The 19560-nt window shown below is 45.9% G+C and overlaps 1 protein-coding gene across 3 annotated transcripts in view; it reads left to right on the forward strand.

Annotated features, from left to right (window-relative positions):
• SOX5 (SRY-box transcription factor 5) overlaps positions 1–19560 on the forward strand; it is a 209102-nt gene that overhangs the window by 33261 nt on the left and 156281 nt on the right. For 2 of the 3 annotated variants that reach the window (XM_040437563.1, XM_040437555.1), the window contains exon 3: positions 2055–2286. The exons of the other annotated variant lie outside the window; for it this stretch is intronic. In XM_040437563.1, coding sequence (XP_040293497.1) covers positions 2055–2286 — 232 coding nt within the window. The remainder of the gene's footprint in view (positions 1–2054; positions 2287–19560) is intronic. 3 annotated transcript variants of the gene reach the window in all.

Genomic DNA, 19560 nt, shown 5'->3' on the forward strand with positions numbered 1-19560 from the left:
GGAAGTCTGCGCCTGGAGTGAAGACTACTGCACCCCTGGCTGGAGCGGTTTTTACTCCTCTTTGACGCTTGTTTCCAGGCATAAATGTTAGTAAATTTGCTGGCGCCCATGTCCCAGCCCTGGGTCGGCCCCCACAATACGTGAAAACACTTGTGCAATAACATTTTGTCAAACAGGCGTTTAAAAAGTCTCAAAAACGGGTCTTGTGACTTTTTTTTTTTACATCAAAAACTGGAGTAGGTTTCTTAATAAATGACCCCCTTTCTGTTTTTATGGCGGTGTCAGCACTGGAAGGGAAAATGGGTGTAGTAAGCTATGTTAATTAGGAACTGTGAGTGTTAAAAATTAGTTAAAAAAAAGTATTAACTTACTGCGTGGGGTATAAAAAATGCAGTTTGTTAAATTTGGCGTAGATTATGGCGATATGATTATTCCCCACCCCGCTTGTGTCTCCAAATCCATCAAATGTCGTTTGAAGAGACGGCACAAACATTTCTACATATAGACTGACTGAATCAAGAGCAACTTCCTAATAGTCTAGGCCAGGGGTAGGCAACCTTCCGCACTCCAGCTGTCGTGAAACTACAATTCCCAGCATGCTCCATTCATTTCCATGACAGTTCTGAGAAGAGCATAGGAAGCATGCATGCTGGGAGATGTAGTTTCACACCAGCTGGAGTGTGCCTACCCCTGGTCTAGGCCAATGTTCCCCAACCTATAGCTCTCCAACCGTTGCAAAACTGCAACTCCCATCAGGGCATGATGGGTGTTGTAGTTCTTCAACAGCTGGAGAGCCGCAGGTTAGAGATCTGTGATACATTGTAACAAACTCTCAGGAGAGGAGAGGGGTTTCTGCCGCACATTTACTAAGGCCGGTGTTAGCTTTGCCTCTGTGCTGCCATAAGACTCATCTAATTTATGATGAAACGTGCGCCTTGTCTTAAATTAGGCGCATCTGTGATAGCCCTTGCGTCTGGCGTAAAAACACGTTTTTCCTCAACATGTATGCCTCCTTCCAGGTGTAAATGTTAGTAAACTTGCCAGGGCTAGATGCCCGACACGCCCACACTCCGTCCCCATCCCGCTCAACTGGCAAAGATGTAATGGCCAGTTAAAAAAAGGGACTGGCGACTACACTTAAAATAGTCGCAAGTCCCTTAGTAAATGTGCCCCGATGTGTTTAGCTTGTCGCTTCGCACAGAAATCTGAATGTCCGTCAGTAAAACAAGTGTCTAAATCCACACATGTGAACAGACCCTTTGGTTGGCACATGGTCATCAGGGTTTGGATGTAATGTTTCCACCCACTGACAGCAAGCAGAGATTGAACATGGTGTCAACACAGAGTCTGGAACAGGAAGGAGATCAGCTCCCACAGGATTGTCTACCCTGATGCACTGCGACAAAGTCTCAGCTGCGTGAGCAAGAATAGGTCAGGATGTGCAATGTTTCCATTTACTGACAGCAAGCTTTATTGGAAAGTTGCAGAACTTTTCATTTTAGAGTGGGAAGTTCATGAAAGTTGATTATCGGTGATGGACTTGAGGATGACATCCTGGTAGAGTCAGGGCAGGCGCCACGTTGACCCGTCATCGCGCGGACGCTGTCAGTCTCTTCTGAATAAAACCCCTGTCATTTATTCTACAGATTTTATCTACTTAGAAAATTACATTTCCAGATCAAGGTTTTTTATTTATTTTTTCCCATGTCCCAGCGCTCGCCTAACCCAGATTCGGAGGCATTGTACGCGAATGGCGTTTTCTCCCCGGGGGCGGCCTCCAGTGGATAATGTTTTATAGGTGAAATTTCTCATTTCAGGAGCCAAGAAGAATGCGCTATTAGTTGATTATTCTCATAACAAACAAGCCGTGTTCTGTTGCTACCTGCCTGGTCATTGTTTCTCGCCGCGTTCGCTTTGCAGTGGTATTTGGACGGATTCCTGCTCGCTTTAAGCACAAAAAGCCATTTCTGTTACAATGGACCCTAACAACACAATGACGGCATTAAGGATTTATGTGGAGGATTCATTATTTTCTCCTCTTTTGTTCCTTCCAGGATGTCTTCCAAGCGACCAGCCTCTCCGTATGGGGAAGCAGATGGAGAGGTAGCCATGGTGACAAGCCGGCAGAAAATGGAAGACGAGGAGAGTGGAGGCCTCGCAGCCTTTCACCTTCCCCTGCACGCCAGTTTCCCCAATAAGACTCAGTCGGAGGAATTTCAGGCAGTTTCTCTGTTGACGCAAGACACCTGCGACCACAGGAGTCCCACGTACCAACACAACTCAATGGTAGGTGGCGCCTCAAGTGGCTCTCAAACAGATTTTCATCTGCCTGAACTTTACCTTTTTGGGGAAAAGTGGCAAAAAGTATCATTTCACCCATAGAAGGGGGCCTGTCACCTGTCCTAAAATATCTGATTTAATAATTTGATTATACTTGCATTCCCCATGAAATGGCAATTTTGGAACTTCTTTTCTAATAACGCTGTATTGCGACCTTCCTCTGTTATTCCTCCAGAACATTCATGAATAGACTGACAACTGGATATTACTGTCCCCTTGTCTAATGGATGTGAACCCATACAGTCTGCCACTGTCAATACTGATTGGGCTGTAGGGACACCCCCCCACACACACACACTAGCAACAAGCGGTTGTGCATTTACTTATGAATTTCCAGGAGGAATAACAGAGGAATCACGTAACACAGAGCTTTATGAAAAACAACTCCTGAACTGTTTTATTCATGAGGAATATAAATAGAAATGATACTTTTGGACAATGTCCACACATACAACAGTTATACGTAGTGGTGTATATTACTTTAAGGCTCCATTCACACGTCCGCAAGTGTGGTCCACATCCGTTCCGCAATTGTGCGGAACGGGTGCAGACCCATTCATTCTCTATGGGGACGGAATGGATGCGGAGAGCCCCGATCTTCTGGTCCGCAGCTCCACAAGAAAATAGAGCATGTCCTATTTTTGTCCGCAGCTGCTCTATTTAGTGCCGGCCATGTGCGGCCCGGTGTATTGCGGATCCGTGTGAATGGACCCTAAAGGAACTCTCCCATCTGTAATCAAGAGGATCCAACGCTCAGTCCACTGCTCTCTTGACCACTCTCTGGTCCTGGCATGGATTAAGGTCTCTGCAGGCCAGGTTACTGCAATCAATGACTGGCCTCAGCAGTGACATGCCGCTTGGGGGACACGTCACCGCTGCAGTGGCGCACATGACTCCCCTCCCCTTGCGTGCCAGAAGGTTACATGGGGGGACCGGAGCACAGCAAAGAGAGCAATGGACTGAAGGAGCCACTCTCCTTTACACAAACCATGCCCCTTTAGTGTTTGCACTGCCCATTTATCTCATGCCGCCCTCTCCCCCTCAGTGTATGTTTGGACGCTGGAACTGTGTCTGATGGCGCGGCATCCTCCTGTCATACACACTTAGTTCGGATTTCCAGGAGGTGGCGAGAGGCTTCTCTTGCGCTCAGGAGATTCGGGAACTCTCCCGAGAGTTCCCCTCTTATTCCGAGAGCCTCGCTTTAACGAACGTATGCCTTAAAAAGTCCCCCAGACCCAGAAAACCACCTCCACAGTTTCCTACCGCCTGTCTCAGTGTCACATGACCTTGTCATGTGACCTAATCCTAAAAATGTTTTTATTGGGGGAGGAAGGTGCTGAGTTTGGCAAATGTCCTTTGCTAATTTGATTGGCGTTCAATATGAGATGTGACAGGATGCCTTCAGGACGTTCCGCCACCAGGGTGTCATCATAGTCCACATTTTTGCTGCTTCTAATCTGTGGAGAATCATTGGCTGGGAAGTTCAGGAACGTACATGAAGCTCAAGGAAAAGAGGGAAACCATCTGAATGTCCGGTGTCCTGTAAATAAAGCTTCATGAGGGCTCATTCACACAGCTGTATGTAGCTTTCCGCATCTGATCTGCAATTTTTTGGATTAGACGCGGACCCAATCACTACTGTGTCCCCATCTTTTCTTCCATTCCATAGCTCCGCAAAACAAATAAAACGTGTCCTATACTTGTCAGTCAAAATCAGGATGTGGTCCTATTGAAGTCTATGGGTCCGCAAAAATGCAGAATGCTATCCTTTTTTTTTGGACATGCAGAACTGCCTGCAAAAAATCGGATCAGCATTTTTGCGGACAAAAAAAACATACGGACGTCTATAATAAAAGGGTAGGGTATAATGAAAGGTTCTGCAGCTTCCTAATAGAATGTCTATTTTAATTCCTAGTCTGTTTCAAGATCTCTGCTTGCTGAAGGTGAATGGGAACAGTCATTAGTTACACCCAGAGGTTGAACACTGGTCCTGGCCTAGTCCTGTTCACTTAGCTAATGGGTTCTTACTAGGCCTGCACGATATATCGCCAAAGCAATCGTATCGCGATAATCGCCGATTGCGATATGGCGATTTGGCAGACCCAAAAATGCTGCGATTACCTATACACAGAGGGAGGAGGGGCTGGGGGCCGGCATCTGTATTAAGAATGACAGCGGGGACCAGTGCAGTCCCTGTATTCTAATGCACTGGCCCCCTCACTGTTGTATAATATTATGTAACATGTAGGCATTGTTAAAATATAATAATCCTGTATAATCCAGCTGTATTACTTACAGCTAAATTCCGTGGAAGACCGGAGGGAGGAGGCAGGCCGGGAGGGTGGGCGGCGCGTCACTCACTACATCATGCACCGGCGCCGCCTACTTTATGAATGAAGGCGGCGCGGGACGTAGTTAGTGACACGTCGCTCGCCCGCCCTCCCAGCCTGCCTCCTCTCTTCTACGGAATTTAGCTGTAAGTAATTCAGCTGGATTATACAGGATTATTATATTTTAACAATGCCTACATGTTAGATAATATTATACAACAGTGAGCGGGGCCAGTGCATTAGAATACAGGGACTGCACCTGTCCCCACTGTCATTCCTAATACAGATGCCGGCCCCCAGCCCCTTCACACTGCAGGGACACTATTATGGGGGGGATCTGTGGATGGCACATAGCATAAGATGCTATATATGTGTCATCCACAGATACCCCCATCACAGTGTCATCCACAGATGCCCCCATCACAGTGTCATCCACAGATGCCCCCATCACAGTGTCATCCACAGATGCCCCCATCACAGTGTCATCCACAGATGCCCCCATCACAGTGCCATCCAGAGATCCCCCATCACAGTGCCATCCAGAGATCCCCCATAACAGTGCCATCCAGAGACCCCCCATAACAGGGTGTCGTCCACAGATCCCCAATAACAGTGTGTCATCCACAGATCCCCCATAATAGTGTCATCCACAGATCCCCCATAACAGTGTCATCCACAGATCCCCCTCCATAACAGTGTCATCCACAGATCCCCCTCCATAACAGTGTCATCCACAGATCCCCCTCCATAACAGTGTCATCCACAGATCCCCCTCCATAACAGTGTCATCCACAGATCCCCCTCCATAACAGTGTCATCCACAGATCCCCCTCCATAACAGTGTGTCATCCACAGATCCCCGATAACAGTGTGTCATCCACAGATCCCCAATAACAGTCTGTCATCCACAGATCCCCAATAACAGTCTGTCATACACAGATCCCCTCCATAACAGTGCCATTCACAAATCCCCTCCATAACAGTGCCATTCACAGATAACCCTCGATAACAGTGCCATTCACAGATCCCCTCCATAACAGTGCCATTCACAGATCCCCTCCATAACAGTGCCATTCACAGATCCCCTCCATAACAGTGCCATTCACAGATCCCCCATAACAGTGTCATCCACAGATCCCCCTCCCTATAACAGTGTCATCCACAGATCCCCCTCCCTATAACAGTGTCATCCACAGATCCCCCTCCCTATAACAGTGTCATCCACAGATCCCCCTCCCTATAACAGTGTCATCCACAGATCCCCCTCCCTATAACAGTGTCATCCACAGATCCCCCTCCCTATAACAGTGTCATCCACAGATCCCCCTCCCTATAACAGTGTCATCCACAGATCCCCCTCCCTATAACAGTGTCATCCACAGATCCCCCTCCATAACAGTGTCATCCACAGATCCCCCTCCATAACAGTGTCATCCACAGATCCCCGATAACAGTCTGTCATACACAGATCCCCCATAATAGTGTCATCCACAGATCCCCTCCATAACAGTGCCATTCACAGATCCCCTCCATAACAGTGCCATTCACAGATCCCCTCCATAACAGTGCCATTCACAGATCCCCTCCATAACAGTGTCATCCACAGATCCCCCATAACAGTGTCATCCACAGATCCCCTCCATAACAGTGCAAATAGACCTCTAGCACAATTCCCTTAAAATATTGCATCGCATATCGTTATCGCAATTTTTAGGGCCCTAATCGGAATTGCACAAAATTCCCATATCGTGCAGCCCTAGTTCTTACTGTGCATTAGGCCTCATGCACACGACCGTTGTGGTGTTCCGTTCCGCAAAATGGGGTTCCGTTGTTCCGTGATCCGTTTCCGTTTTTGATTCAGTGGGTCTTCCTTTATTTTTGGAGGACCACCAGACATAAAGGAAAGTAGAAAAAAGTCTGACAGGTTTGCCATGCAAATGATAGGAAAAAAACGGACGTGGACGCGCGGATGACAATCTTGTGTGCGTCCGCGTTTTTTAGCGGTCTCATTGACTTGAATGGGTCCGCGAACCGTTTTCCGTGAAAATAATAGGACAGGTTATATTTTTTTTACGGACTGAAATCACGGACGCGGATGACAAACGGTGCATTAGCCCAGTTTTCAACGGACCCATTGAAAATCAATGGGTCCGCAGAAAATCACGAAACACGGTGCAACGGACACTGAATAAAACAACGGTCGTGTAGAGAATCCGCTGTGAGCCAAACACAGCAGCACAAATCTGTCTCCTGTCCTGGACTGATACATTGTGACGAATCCTGCACCCGGGTGAGAAGTATTAACCATGTACATATTCTCAGTCTCCGGGTGGAAACCACAATGGTCCCATTCTCTCATAGCAAGCAAATTTATTTACACACAGAGTATACTAGTTTCCCGGCATAGAAAAATTGCATTTTTTTTTGTATTTTTTCCCCAACTCTACAAAAGTGGGTGGGGCTTGGTGGAAGGGGGTGTGGTCTTTTCCATAACTGGTGTGAATTATAGTGCAAAATCTATGCCACCTATTTTCTTTTCTTACCCCCAATGTCTATTAGAAAGTTGCAGTTTACATTATACAGTGATAAAACCTTATTTCCGCTAACCCTTTCAGATGGAATTTGCTACCTTAAAGGTAATGGCGCCATTCCGAGATTCAGACTAGAGATTAATTCAGATGAGCGCTGTTCACCATCAGTCCATGCAGAGAAGGCCACCGCAGACACCATTTAGGGCGGTCTCACCTACTGACGTGAAAGGGTGTGCGAGAAAAACTGCACATGGACGCCATCTGCATGCAGTCCATTTAAAAACACGTCCATGTTTAGTGACCAGAACATGGAAAGTTTCACATTTCCACATTTCAGAAGCAGTCTCTAGCCTGTGACACCGCACGCTGCAGTGATGTGTGACACTAAGGCTGCAGGGTCGGCAGAGGCAGGAGCTGCGCAGGTGCCACAGTCTGTCTCACGTCTTTACCAGTGACGTATCGTAAAAGCATCTCCGAGGTTTTCCTTCCATCTTAACTTTCACTGCGGTTTCCTCATACATTAGTGGATTGAATGATATTAAATAGAACCCAGTTGTGCCATTAACGTAATTCAGTCTTAAAGCGCCGCTCGCTAATTGAGATTAAACCTGGAACCACCAGTGACTTTTGTGTCGACTTCTGTGAAGAAGCCATTGTTGTCGGGTGAATGCAACGGCCTCTTCTGTGTACACATAAAATGTGATTACTTGTCGAAGCGGCGCTCTCCGTTCTCCAGCGTGGCGAATAGATTTGCAGGGATTGTGTTAATGCTGGCTTACATACCATATGTGCAGTGTGCAGTATAAATCCCTACACGGGATTTCACACATTTTATCTTCAAACTCATGCTTCTGAGAGAGATAGGCACGCTTGTTTACCGATTGCTGCAGATCACGAGGATGCCACCGCTGTAGAACTTGGGCTTCCTTAGCCTGTTACACTGTGTCAGGGAGTCATATCATACTCTTCCAGTGCAATGCCACATGAAAGCTCCAATATAATCCTGGGATTTCAGCTGATCTGTACGGATGCAGGACGATGAGAAAACCAACTGCTCAGATATTAGCCTGTCAGTGACGATCTGCATCAAGACACTTGTTCTATGACTGTCATTGTGATTAACACAGCAAAAAAAGTATACAGTTGTGTCAAGGTTAAAGAACGTCAGTTATAATGACTAATAACTTCTCCCACTAGCTACAATATAAGTAGTACAATACCGCCCCCGTGTGCAAGAATATACCATAATACTGCCTTCTATATAATATTATTTGACTACTGTGATGCTGCCCCCTATGTACAAGAATATTACTATAATACTGCCTCCTATGTACAAGAATATAACTACTATAATACTGCCCCCTATGTACAAGAATATAACTACTATAACACTGCCCCCCTATGTACAAGAATATAACTACTATAATACTGCCCCCATGTACAAGAATATAACTACTATAATACTGCCCCATGTACAAGAATATAACTACTATAATACTTCCTCCTATATACAAGAATATAACTACTATAATACTGCCCCCTATGTACAAGAATATAACTACTATAACACTGTCTTCTATGTACAAGAATATAATTACTATAATACTGCCTCCTATGTATAAGAATATAACTACTATAATACTGCCCCCTATGTACAAGAATATAACTACTATAATACTGCCTCCTATGTACAAGAATATACTACTATAATACTGCCTCCTATGTACAAGAATATAACTTCTATAATACTGCCCCATGTACAAGAATATAACTACTATAATACTGCCTCCTATCTACAAGTATATAACTACTATAATACTGCCTCCTATGTACAAGAATATAACTACTATAATACTGCCTCCTATGTACATCAATATAACCACTATAATACTGCCTTCTATGTACAAGAATATAACTACTATAATACTGCCCCATGTACAAGTATATAACTACTCTAATACTGCCCCATGTACAAGTATATAACTACTATAATACTGCCCCATGTACAAGTATATAACTACTATAATACTGCCCCATGTACAAGTATATAACTACTATAATACTGCCTCCTATGTACAAGAATATAACTACTATAATACTGTCTCCTATGTACAACAATATAACTGCTATAATACTGCCTCCTATGTACAAGGATATAACTACTATAATACTACTCCTATGTACAAGAATATAACTACTATAATACTGCCTCCTATGTACAAGAATATAACTACTATAATACTGCCTCCTATATACAAGAATATAACTACTATAATACTGCCTCCTATGTACAAGGATATAACTACTATAATACTGCCTCCTATGTACAAGAATATAACTACTATAATACTGCCCCCTATGTACAAGAAGATAACTATGATAATACTGCCTTATATGTACAATAATAGAATAACTGTTTAGAACGGTCACAGATAAGAATATAGCGTTTTACTCATCGGCGCCTCCCTTTGGGGACATTACATGATGTCAGTAATTGTGTGAGATAATTGGATCTTTTTATTGTTGCCAAAAGACAGAATGACGTACCCGGGGAACAGATATGTTTAGTTTACAGATATGTGGGAGTTGCAGCCAACTGTCGCATTGTGCTCTGGCAGGTAGTGAGGCAGATTTTCGCTATTATCTCCTCTTTTTTACTCTGCACATGGGTTTAGGGGTTAAAGTTGTTCTCTGAGTTAGTTTTATTTCTGTGAAGGAGACAGCGGCGCAGTTGGTATAACGAACCCCCTCCGTTCCCCATCAGGATACCCACCACTAACATCTTAGTTTCCTAAATACACTTTAGAGAGATGTGAGGTCCTGGGCAAAAAGGAAGCCTTCAATATAGTGAATGCAGCTTTGGGTGTGAGTGGAGTATGACATGATGTAAGTGAAGGATGTGTGCCCAAGAAGTACAACAAAGTTTCTTGCCGTGGATTTCACTAGGACAGAACCCTTTAAATGAGGACACCTCAGATTACACCCCTCCCTCTACTCAGTATACAGAGCTGCAAGGGAACAAGAGCCCCAGGGGCCCCATCTGAGGAGCTAATTAGAGATCTTATTTCCGCACACTCAGTCTACCGTATCTAAGCCACTGTCTAATACTGTAGAGCAGAGAGAACCCCTATGTATGTGAACGGCTCTGATTGTCCGCCCTGACCCTGTATACAAGTCCTTCCATCTGGGTGATGTCTGAGATTACATGTGATAGGATCACTGGAGATCTGCTGCTGGGAAAGCTGGGTGATGTTAATATGACCGCCAATGCAGATGTGTCGGGGTCCGTCCATGAGTAGCGAATTTACTGTCGATTTTTTTTTTTTTTTTTTTTTTTTTTTTTTTTTCTGCATCAAATCTAATGTTCTTCAAATGGATTCGATGTGGAAAATGGTGCGGATTTTAGTTTTTGTTTTCTGTGTATTTTCCACCTGAATTTTTATGATGAACAGAAGACAGTGGAGAAAATCTGCAGCAAATCTGCAAGGTGTGGACGAGGCCTGACTGTATAACGTGAAGAATCCAGCCTAACTTGGTTGTCATCCAGCTTAGGCTACTTTCACACTGGCGTTTCTGGGTCCGCTTGTGAGATCCGTTTCAGGGCTCTCACAGGCAGCCCAAAACGGATCAGTTCAGCCCCAATGCATTCTGAATGGATAAGGATCCGTTCAGAAGGCATCAGTTTGGCTGCGTTTGGTCTCCGATGCGTTTTTTAGGCGGGTTCACTAAAACACAGCTTGCAGCGTTTTGGCGTCCGCCTGACAATGCGGATCCAAACGGATCCGTCCTGACTTACAATATAAGTCAATGGGGACGGATCCGTTTTTCACTGACACAATATGGTGCAATTGAAAACGAATCCGTCCCCTATTGACTTTCAATGTAAGTCAAGACGGATCCGTTTTGACTTAGACTTTTTTTTTTATGAATAATGCAAACGGATCCGTTATTAACGGATTCAAGCGTTTGCATTATCGGTGCGGATCCGTTTGTGCAGATACAAGACGTATCCGCACCGAACGCCAGTGGGAAAGTAGCCTTATCCGGACCCCTGAATGTCACATGAGGTGATGTCTCTTCTCCAGTGCAGGATGCACGGGTAGCCTCTCAGGTTGGCAGCTCCTCCAGCTTTTCTTCACCTCTGAAGACTGTACAGTGGACGCATCCTCCATATTGGCAGTATTGGGGAGATTTGCTTTGGAGTCATTGGGTGACAGCTTCATTTAGAGCTGTGACTGTGTTAGTTGTGAGAGGAGAGGACGACTCAAGGATTCAGATTTACTGAAGAGACATGAAGCAGCCACCATGTCACCCGCCCTTTTATGTGTCGCATCATCGAGCGTCTCAGTTGTAAGGAATCCGCAGCGGGAAGTTTTGTTTCTTCTCTTCGGATGATTCTGCCGCGGGTCATTGGCGATCACTGCATCCTTCGCTTACATTACTTGCCCGGCTGAGCTATTATTCCGCTCGCCTCCAGCACTCTTTTAATTTGGAAGAGCAAATGACTCCGTGTTCCGTGAGCGGTGGTTGTAGTCACTGCAGAGAGAGCAGACAAACGACTTCTCTGTCTCTGAAGTTGTAGAAAAGTTTGCAGGAAACATCACCACTGATTTCTGGGCTTGAAACGCGTCTGGCCTGGATTTGGTTGAATTTATCAGGGCCACTGCATGGATGTGATGACGTTTAAAGGGGCCACTTGCAGTGTAGGCACTGCGATCTTTGGCTGTGCAGTGTGTTTTGTGCCGTAGGTTTAGTTTAGCTCGGGATCATGAACACATTTCACCAATCCTGCCCATAGTGTACAAAGCAACCCTGCCCCCAAGAAATCGTCGTCCCCTGATAATCTTGGTTGGTGAATAGAATGTCCGAACTAAAGTGAAGACTGCCACTTGCACAGGCAAGAGGAAATAACTCCATATAATAATGCAGGTATATATCACAGCCCCTACAGACACATTGATGGCAGCCAGCATGTGTATCAAGATAACTCAAACCCTGGCAATAGGAGACCACTTGGACAGGATTTCCAAGTCTGCCTTTAGTTTTAGGGGCTGTTCACACGGCGGATTTTACCGCAGTATTATGGCGCAGACAGCAGCAGCTGCGTCCTTTCTGCCTCCCATTAATTTTAATGGGAGACGCTACTGAGGATTGGAACAGACATGTCCCTTCTCGCCACGGCTTTAGGCCACCGCTTCGCTGTCCTAAGTGCGGCCTCCAATTGAAATCATTGGAAGGCAGAAACCAAGCAGCCGCCAGCAAATCTTTAGCTTGGGTCTCCCTGCCAAAGTTCCAATGGGGTAAAAGTCACAATGTGAACGGCCCCTTAGGATTCCCAGGATTTAGGGGTCCTCGGGCTTGTTACGTTGTTGCTGGATACAGCTCTTGTGGAATATTATTTTTTTTATCTGTTGAGAGTGTTTCTACCCAACTTTCCTAAGCCCTGCAGGGCCAATCTGCCTAAGGGCTCTTGCACACGACCGTATGTATTTTGCGGTCTGCAAAAAACTGATCCGCAAAAAATCTGGATGACGTCCATGTGCATTCTGTATTTTGCAGAACGGAACAGCTGGCCCCTAATAGAGCAGTACTATCCTTGTCCGTAATGCGGAATGGAAATACGGACATACGGAAATGGAATGCACACTGAGTACCTTCCGGTTTTTTTTGCGGACCTATTGAAATGAATGGTTCCGCATACGGTCCGCAAATAAAATGGAACGGACACGGAAATAAAATACGTTTGTGTGCATGAGCCCTAACTGTGGACCGATGCATCTACTACTCTCTCATCACTTTATAAGGCCTCCTGCACACGAACATGTGCGCCCCGTGGCCGTGCTGCGGGTCGCAAAATGCGGGCCGCAATGCGCGAACACCGACCGTGGGGCAGCCGCAGCGGATCACAAACCCATTCACTTTAATGGGTCCGCGATCCGGCCGTTCCGCTAAAAGATAGGACATGTTCTATCTTTTTGCGGAACGGAAGTACGGGACGAAACCCCACGGAAGCACTCCGTAGTGCTTTCGTAGTGTTCCGTGCTTCCGTTCCGCATCTCCGGATTTGCGGACCCATTGAAGTGAATGGGTCTGCTTCCGTGATGCAGAATGCACACGGAACGGTGCCCGTGTATTGCTGATCCACAAATGCGGTCCGCAATACGGCAACAGGCAGCACACGTTCGTGTGCAGGAGGCCTAACTAAGGGGATTTTAGAACTCCCGGAAAGCTGGGTGGCTTCTGTCCTTGAAACCATCTCTAATGGTATTCCCTTACAGCGCAGTGACCTGATGTGGCGGAGGATATCGGTGAAAGTGATGGTGGTAGTTAGAATGATGATCATTATGATTAAGGGTAGACTGCGACAGGTCACGCAAATCCAGGTTGCCGAAAAATTGCGTGATACAAAAATAGGTGCGACTTGTGTGCAATTAGCTGTCACACAACTATTTTAGAGCTGGGATTTGGCTGTAAAAACACTGGAGAGTCGCATGTCAGGCACAACTTCCATTAAAGTCAATGGAGGAAACCTTGCACACGACATGCACCACATCATTTATGTCGATATTTGTTGTGCCTGTTGCGTTAAAGCGTGCCTCATTGTGACACTATTGACAAATATTACATGCCTTGCACTAAGGCGGGAGCTCATCGATGGTTGGCTCTAGTGTTGAGCGAAGCGAGTTTCGGATGCTACATGTGAAGTCGCTTCGCTAAAACCTTTGTTTTAATGCAGTACGGAGATCCATCTCTGTACAGCATTAAAATGTACGGCCTCCGATGAGGCGAAGATAGTTATTCGCAAAGTTGCGCGAGACTTTGTTGAATAACTTCGGGGCTTGATTTTTAAAGTTAAAAACCACTTTAAAACTTGGAACCGAGCTTGGCAGCACAGAGGGACTTAAAGGGGTTTTCCAAGACTTTAATACTGATCAGTGGGGGTCCGACATCCCAGACCTCCATCTATCAGCTGATTGAGAAGGCAGCATCGCTCCTGTGAGCACTGCAGCCTTCTCCGTGCTCACCAAGCACAGCGCCCTACATTGAATAGTGGATGTTCTTGGTATTGCGCTCATCCCCATTCACTTGAATGGGACCGAGTTGCGTCTAGGCCATGTGACCAATGAATGTGTTGTCACTTGCTTAGTGAAAGCTGTGAGAAGGCCATGGTGCTCACAGGAGGGCTGGTGCCTTCTCAAACAGCTGATCGTGGGGGTCTCCAGTGTTGGCTTTTTTCCCCCCTTTTTATCTGTGCAGCCAGAAATCGGCTTTTGTGCAGTAGGTGGTGGTAGGTAACCTACAGAAGAGGCGATAGAATGGGTAGCCATGACTGAAGCCCCTAGAAAAGAATTGGAAGGCATCTGAGGCGCGTTCAAGGATCTCCTAGGCCCCCACCACGGTGGGACTTTCCGGACCATTATCAGCCGGCTCCACGTGGCTCTGCTGTGAAAAGGTTCAGGATAATCTTTGCATAGAAACGATAAAGGCTTTGAAAACGATCAGACCCAGAAGTCTCCAAATCTCAGGAAACATGAAACGCGTGGGGTTTATGTGCCGCCGCTGTCAAGTCAACACGGCAGATTGAGAATCCCAAGCCGATATGGAAGCAAGAGATCAATGGATTATCCCGATACTAACCATCTTGTGGGAGCCCTGTAACGTGCCAGGGTTCCTATAGCTTGCGCGCCGCCCGCCTGACTGGCAGAGGAAGAGGGAGATTTACATAAGAGAACTCAGGGGCTTTGTCACGGCAATTGTATCAAGTGATATACAGTGGGAATGGAGTGGAGCGTGTCCCCGGGTGGAAGGCGGCTTACGGGCTCGCACCGCGCAGATTACTGCTTTATCTTGTCATACTAAATTAACGCGGCAGCGCACAACTAAACAGGGCTGACCTCTTCATCTGGAGAAATTGCAGCCTGGAGGAGAGATGGTATTTAAGACTCTCTCTGCTTCTTGTTCCCATTCTTCCCTCTCCCGGTTGATTAATATGTATGTGGGTGATTACAGGCGCTCAGGGCGGCGAGCGCGGCCGAATCATCGGAGGAGACGGAACAGACAAGATGCAGAATGACTGAGAGACAGCTGGTGAGAGGACTGAAAAACGACGGTCCAGTCTGGATGTGCCCTCTCAGATGTAGCAGGGCTGAATGGCTTCTTTGAACTCTTTGGGGGCTACATCTTTTTTTGGAACAGATAACGCAGCAGGTGTTGTGTGCAGTCCTATGTAACTCACAGTAATAACTATGAGAACAGATCATGTAGTAGATTGTAGCAGCAGTCCAATCTACCACCACAGATAACACAGTGATTACTCTCTGAGTACAGATAATGTAGTACATATTTCCTGCAGTCCTATGTAACGCCACAGAAAACACAGTGATTGCTCTCTGAGAACAGATAATTTATTAGATGGAACGTGCAGTCCTATGTAGCATCACAGAAAAGGCAGTGATTACTCTCTGAATTCAGATAATGTAGTACATATTTCCTGCAGCCCTATGTAATGCCACAGAAGACACAGGAATTGCTATCTGGTAACATATAATGTATTAGATGTTACCTGCAGTCCTATGTAACACCAATGATAACACACAGTAATTACTCTCTGACTACAGATACTGTAGTAAATGTCACCTGCAGTCCTATGTAACACCACAGATAACACATAGTGATAACTCTTTGAGTACAGATAATGTAGTAGATGTTGCCTGCAGTCCTATGTAACACCACAGATTACACACTGATAACTAAGTACAGATAATATAGAAAGTTCCCTGCTTTAATAATCACTACTTTATGTCGGTTTTCAGCTTGTGCTGTGTACACTGAGGGAAGGGTCAACAGTCATCTCATTATCATAAGAGGGTGGGTTATACTGAAAGGTAACATCTTAAAAGAATCACTAAGTAAATAACACACGATCCACCATTTTAAAGGGGTTGTCCCATTAAGACAACTTATTCCTATCCACAGGATAGGAGACAAGTGTCTGATCAGCGGGGGTCCTCTTCTGATACACTGTTTGTATAGGGGCGGTGGTCACTCCACACAAGTCAATGGTCAGACACTTATTCTCTACCCTGTGGATAGGGATACGTTGTCTTAACGGGTCAACCACTTGAAGATGATTAGCCCTCCTCATCCCTCTCCCTGTACATGTCACTGAGCATGCTCACTACACTTCTCCCATAAAAATCAATAGGTGATGAAGACTGCTCAACTCCTCTCACAGTGACATGCACGCAACATTGTCCCATGGACGTTTACAGATGATAGGGATGCTTCAGTCACATCCAGAGCTGCATTTACACTTTCACTGCATTCTGGGAGCCTAGCTGTTACACCATGGATAGTCTCTTTCCATGTGATAGTAAACAACTGCGAATGCAGCTTTCGATGTGACTAGAGCATGACTTCAGATGCGCAAGAGGCTTTATAACTGCCTGCGTAGATTCTGTCTGTCCTATGGCGCGGTCCAGTACGTGAATCTGACATTTGAACCAATCCTCCGGGACATTCTCGCATGCACGTATCGCGGCGCTCCAGGTTTCCGGTTTTGATCAGTGACTCCTTTCTGATTTCATTTCTATTAACACATTGTATTCAGCGCATTCTGGAGTAAACGGCGCTGTGTTAATTAAGATTCCGCCCGCATTGATCCTTGTGGGGCGAATGCGCCACTGTCTATGGCTCCTATATAAACCCGATGGCGAATGAGCAGGAAATCTATGAAATTAATTAGGAGAGATGGAGAGTGACTCTTGTGAGTCGGCCGTCCGCTTTGTGCGCTCGCTCTGTGTGTTACGAGAGTCTAAGTGCTCAATAGGAGCTTTTTAATTATGAGCTCCCTGTTTGATCTCGCTGCATATAATGAATGGATTTCCAGCGACTTTTGTGGAAGCGTCTCTGTGTTGCGTGACTGACTGATACCTGCCTGCTAATTCTCCCCTGATTTACATGGAAGCATTCACGTCAGTAACAGCCGCTATTGTTCCCCGCCGCCGGTGGACGCTAACGAGAGTGGAAAGCGCTAGGTTCTAGCCCACATAGGGCCCTTTATTTATGCGTCCAGCGGGAGTCACCATTTTGTGGGTTGCACCAATATTCAGCTTATTGATCTGGTAGGAACGAATGACAAAACACTCGCTTCCAACAAGAGGGGTTTCCCTTTAAGGCGGTATCTGCCTGCCACCGTGTATAGGTCTGCTTTATAGGGGTTATACCATGAATTATATAAAAAATGACAATCGGACATCATAGAGTACATGATAATTTCTTTCTAACAAAACTAGAACCAGCCCTGAACCTCACATGGGTCAAAAGATGCCCCCATTTATTGCTCTGCTGGATTTGTTTCAGCCTGGCAACTCAGGGGTGTGTCCCTTTTCAGAAGGCTTGTCCTTTGTGCTGTAGCTCTTTCCCTGTAACTGACACAGCTTTTAACAGAAGATACGGCTAGTGGCAGTTGAAGATTTAAACTGAGCGCGTGCGACCACTTCAGTGAGGTGGGCGAGAAATAGGAATAAGAAGGAACAGCAGGTGGCGCTATACAGATATTACGTTTTTAATGACGTGCAATTACAAAAGTATTCAGATCCGGGTGCTGGTTTGAAAAATGTCGAATATTTTTAGCGGCACAACCCCTTTTAGAGGCAGCTGGCTGATTTTCAGAGGGGTATTCCACACTAAACCCTTATGGGGTCTCCCCCATTGTATTTGGATAGTGTGGCGTTGGACTTGGCGACTTCTGGCTACAGATGGAGTTCCCCTTTTAATGTTTCCACTCATGCAAGTGTTTGCATGCCTTTTACAAACCGTGAACCATGATCCTGTGCTACAAGGGGTTGCAGTCAGTACTCCTAAACTGGATGGATCATCAACCTCACTATTTCACATAAGGGGTGGGGCTGTGACAACCAGTTTAAACTCATTTCGGGCTGCCGTACAAATTAGGTTTGATAGCTGAGCAACCCTGAATCATCTGATGGACAATCATTACGCAGAGGCTACCATACTCGTCCATACTGGCAATTACGGTCAGAATGATCTGAAGGTTCTTCACCTGTAGGAGCCGCATCGCAAAAGCGTGCCAACCCGCGGTATAACCGCATTCCATTTTACTGACTTTGTACAGTAATATAAAAGTAATATATATAGTAAATGCAACCTTAAGTCTATTTTCACTTCTGCGCTTTGTATTCCAACCTTGAGATCCGGCAGAGGATCTCAAAAACGGAGCAAAACGCTTCCATTTTGTCCCCATTCATTTTCAATGGGTCAAAACAGATCAGCTCTGTGACCGAACACAAAACCGCAGCGAAACTGAACAAACCGGTTCCGGCACTAAAGACAATGTAAGTTAGTGGTGCTGGATCCGTTTTTTTCAGATCCAAAAACAAATGGATCTGTCACCCTTTGACTTACGTTGTTTTTAGTGCCGCTTGTTCAGTTCCGATTTAATACAACCACATCCAAATGGAACGGAGGCATCCTGATGTATTAAATCGACCGGAAGTGTTTTGCTCCGGTTTTGAGATCCTCTGCCGGATCTGAAAACCGGAATACAAAGCGCCAATGTGAAAGTAGCTTAAGGCTGTAATATGCAGCCCGATGTGTCAGACGATTGTCAGGATGGAAGCGTTCCCTCGCGGCAATTGCCTGCTCGCTAGAGGAGGAGAGCGCTGCTATTCCATGCAGCGATCTCCTCTACAGCATGGGAGGAGCGATCGCTATGCTGTCACTCGTCCCCATGCTGTAAATTGTTTTGTTGGCGGCAGATCATTATTTGACACCACGCTCTGCTGCTGCAAACGATCATTTTTAAACATGTCAAAAGATTCAGATTGCCCCATGATCGAGAGTTTGTTCGTTAATCGTGCAATTGGCGGCAGTATTACACGGCAAGATGATCGCTAACGAGCGTTCACACGGGCAGTGTAATACAGTCTTTACTGTAGGAGAGATGAATATAGTATGTTGCTCCCTGGGGAGAGTCTGCAGGATGACTGTAGCAGTGGGATTAGTGACAGGACACGGAGCGCCCCCCCTGCCCCCCATGATCACTATTTTGTTCCATGGTGCACATTGGCAGGAATGCGTATTCTGCTGTAGCACTAGGTCAGGTACTATAACTCATGGGGTGCTTTCATCTTCTTCCCTGAGACGCCTAATAACACCTTGTAGCTGTTGGCTGGCCCCATATAATGTGTCGCTCCAGGTCCTCAGTCTCTGAACAGTAAGTCCTGTCCCTGCAGGTTTTATGATCGGAAAATGCAGGGAAGTAGTCGGCCGAGTCGCTGCGTCCATGGAATCTGCAGACGTCTTTTGTGGTGGAGTTAATATGTTTAACGTATTAT

Source organism: Bufo bufo, chromosome 1 (genome assembly GCF_905171765.1).
Source record: "Bufo bufo chromosome 1, aBufBuf1.1, whole genome shotgun sequence".
Lineage (NCBI taxonomy): Eukaryota > Metazoa > Chordata > Amphibia > Anura > Bufonidae > Bufo > Bufo bufo.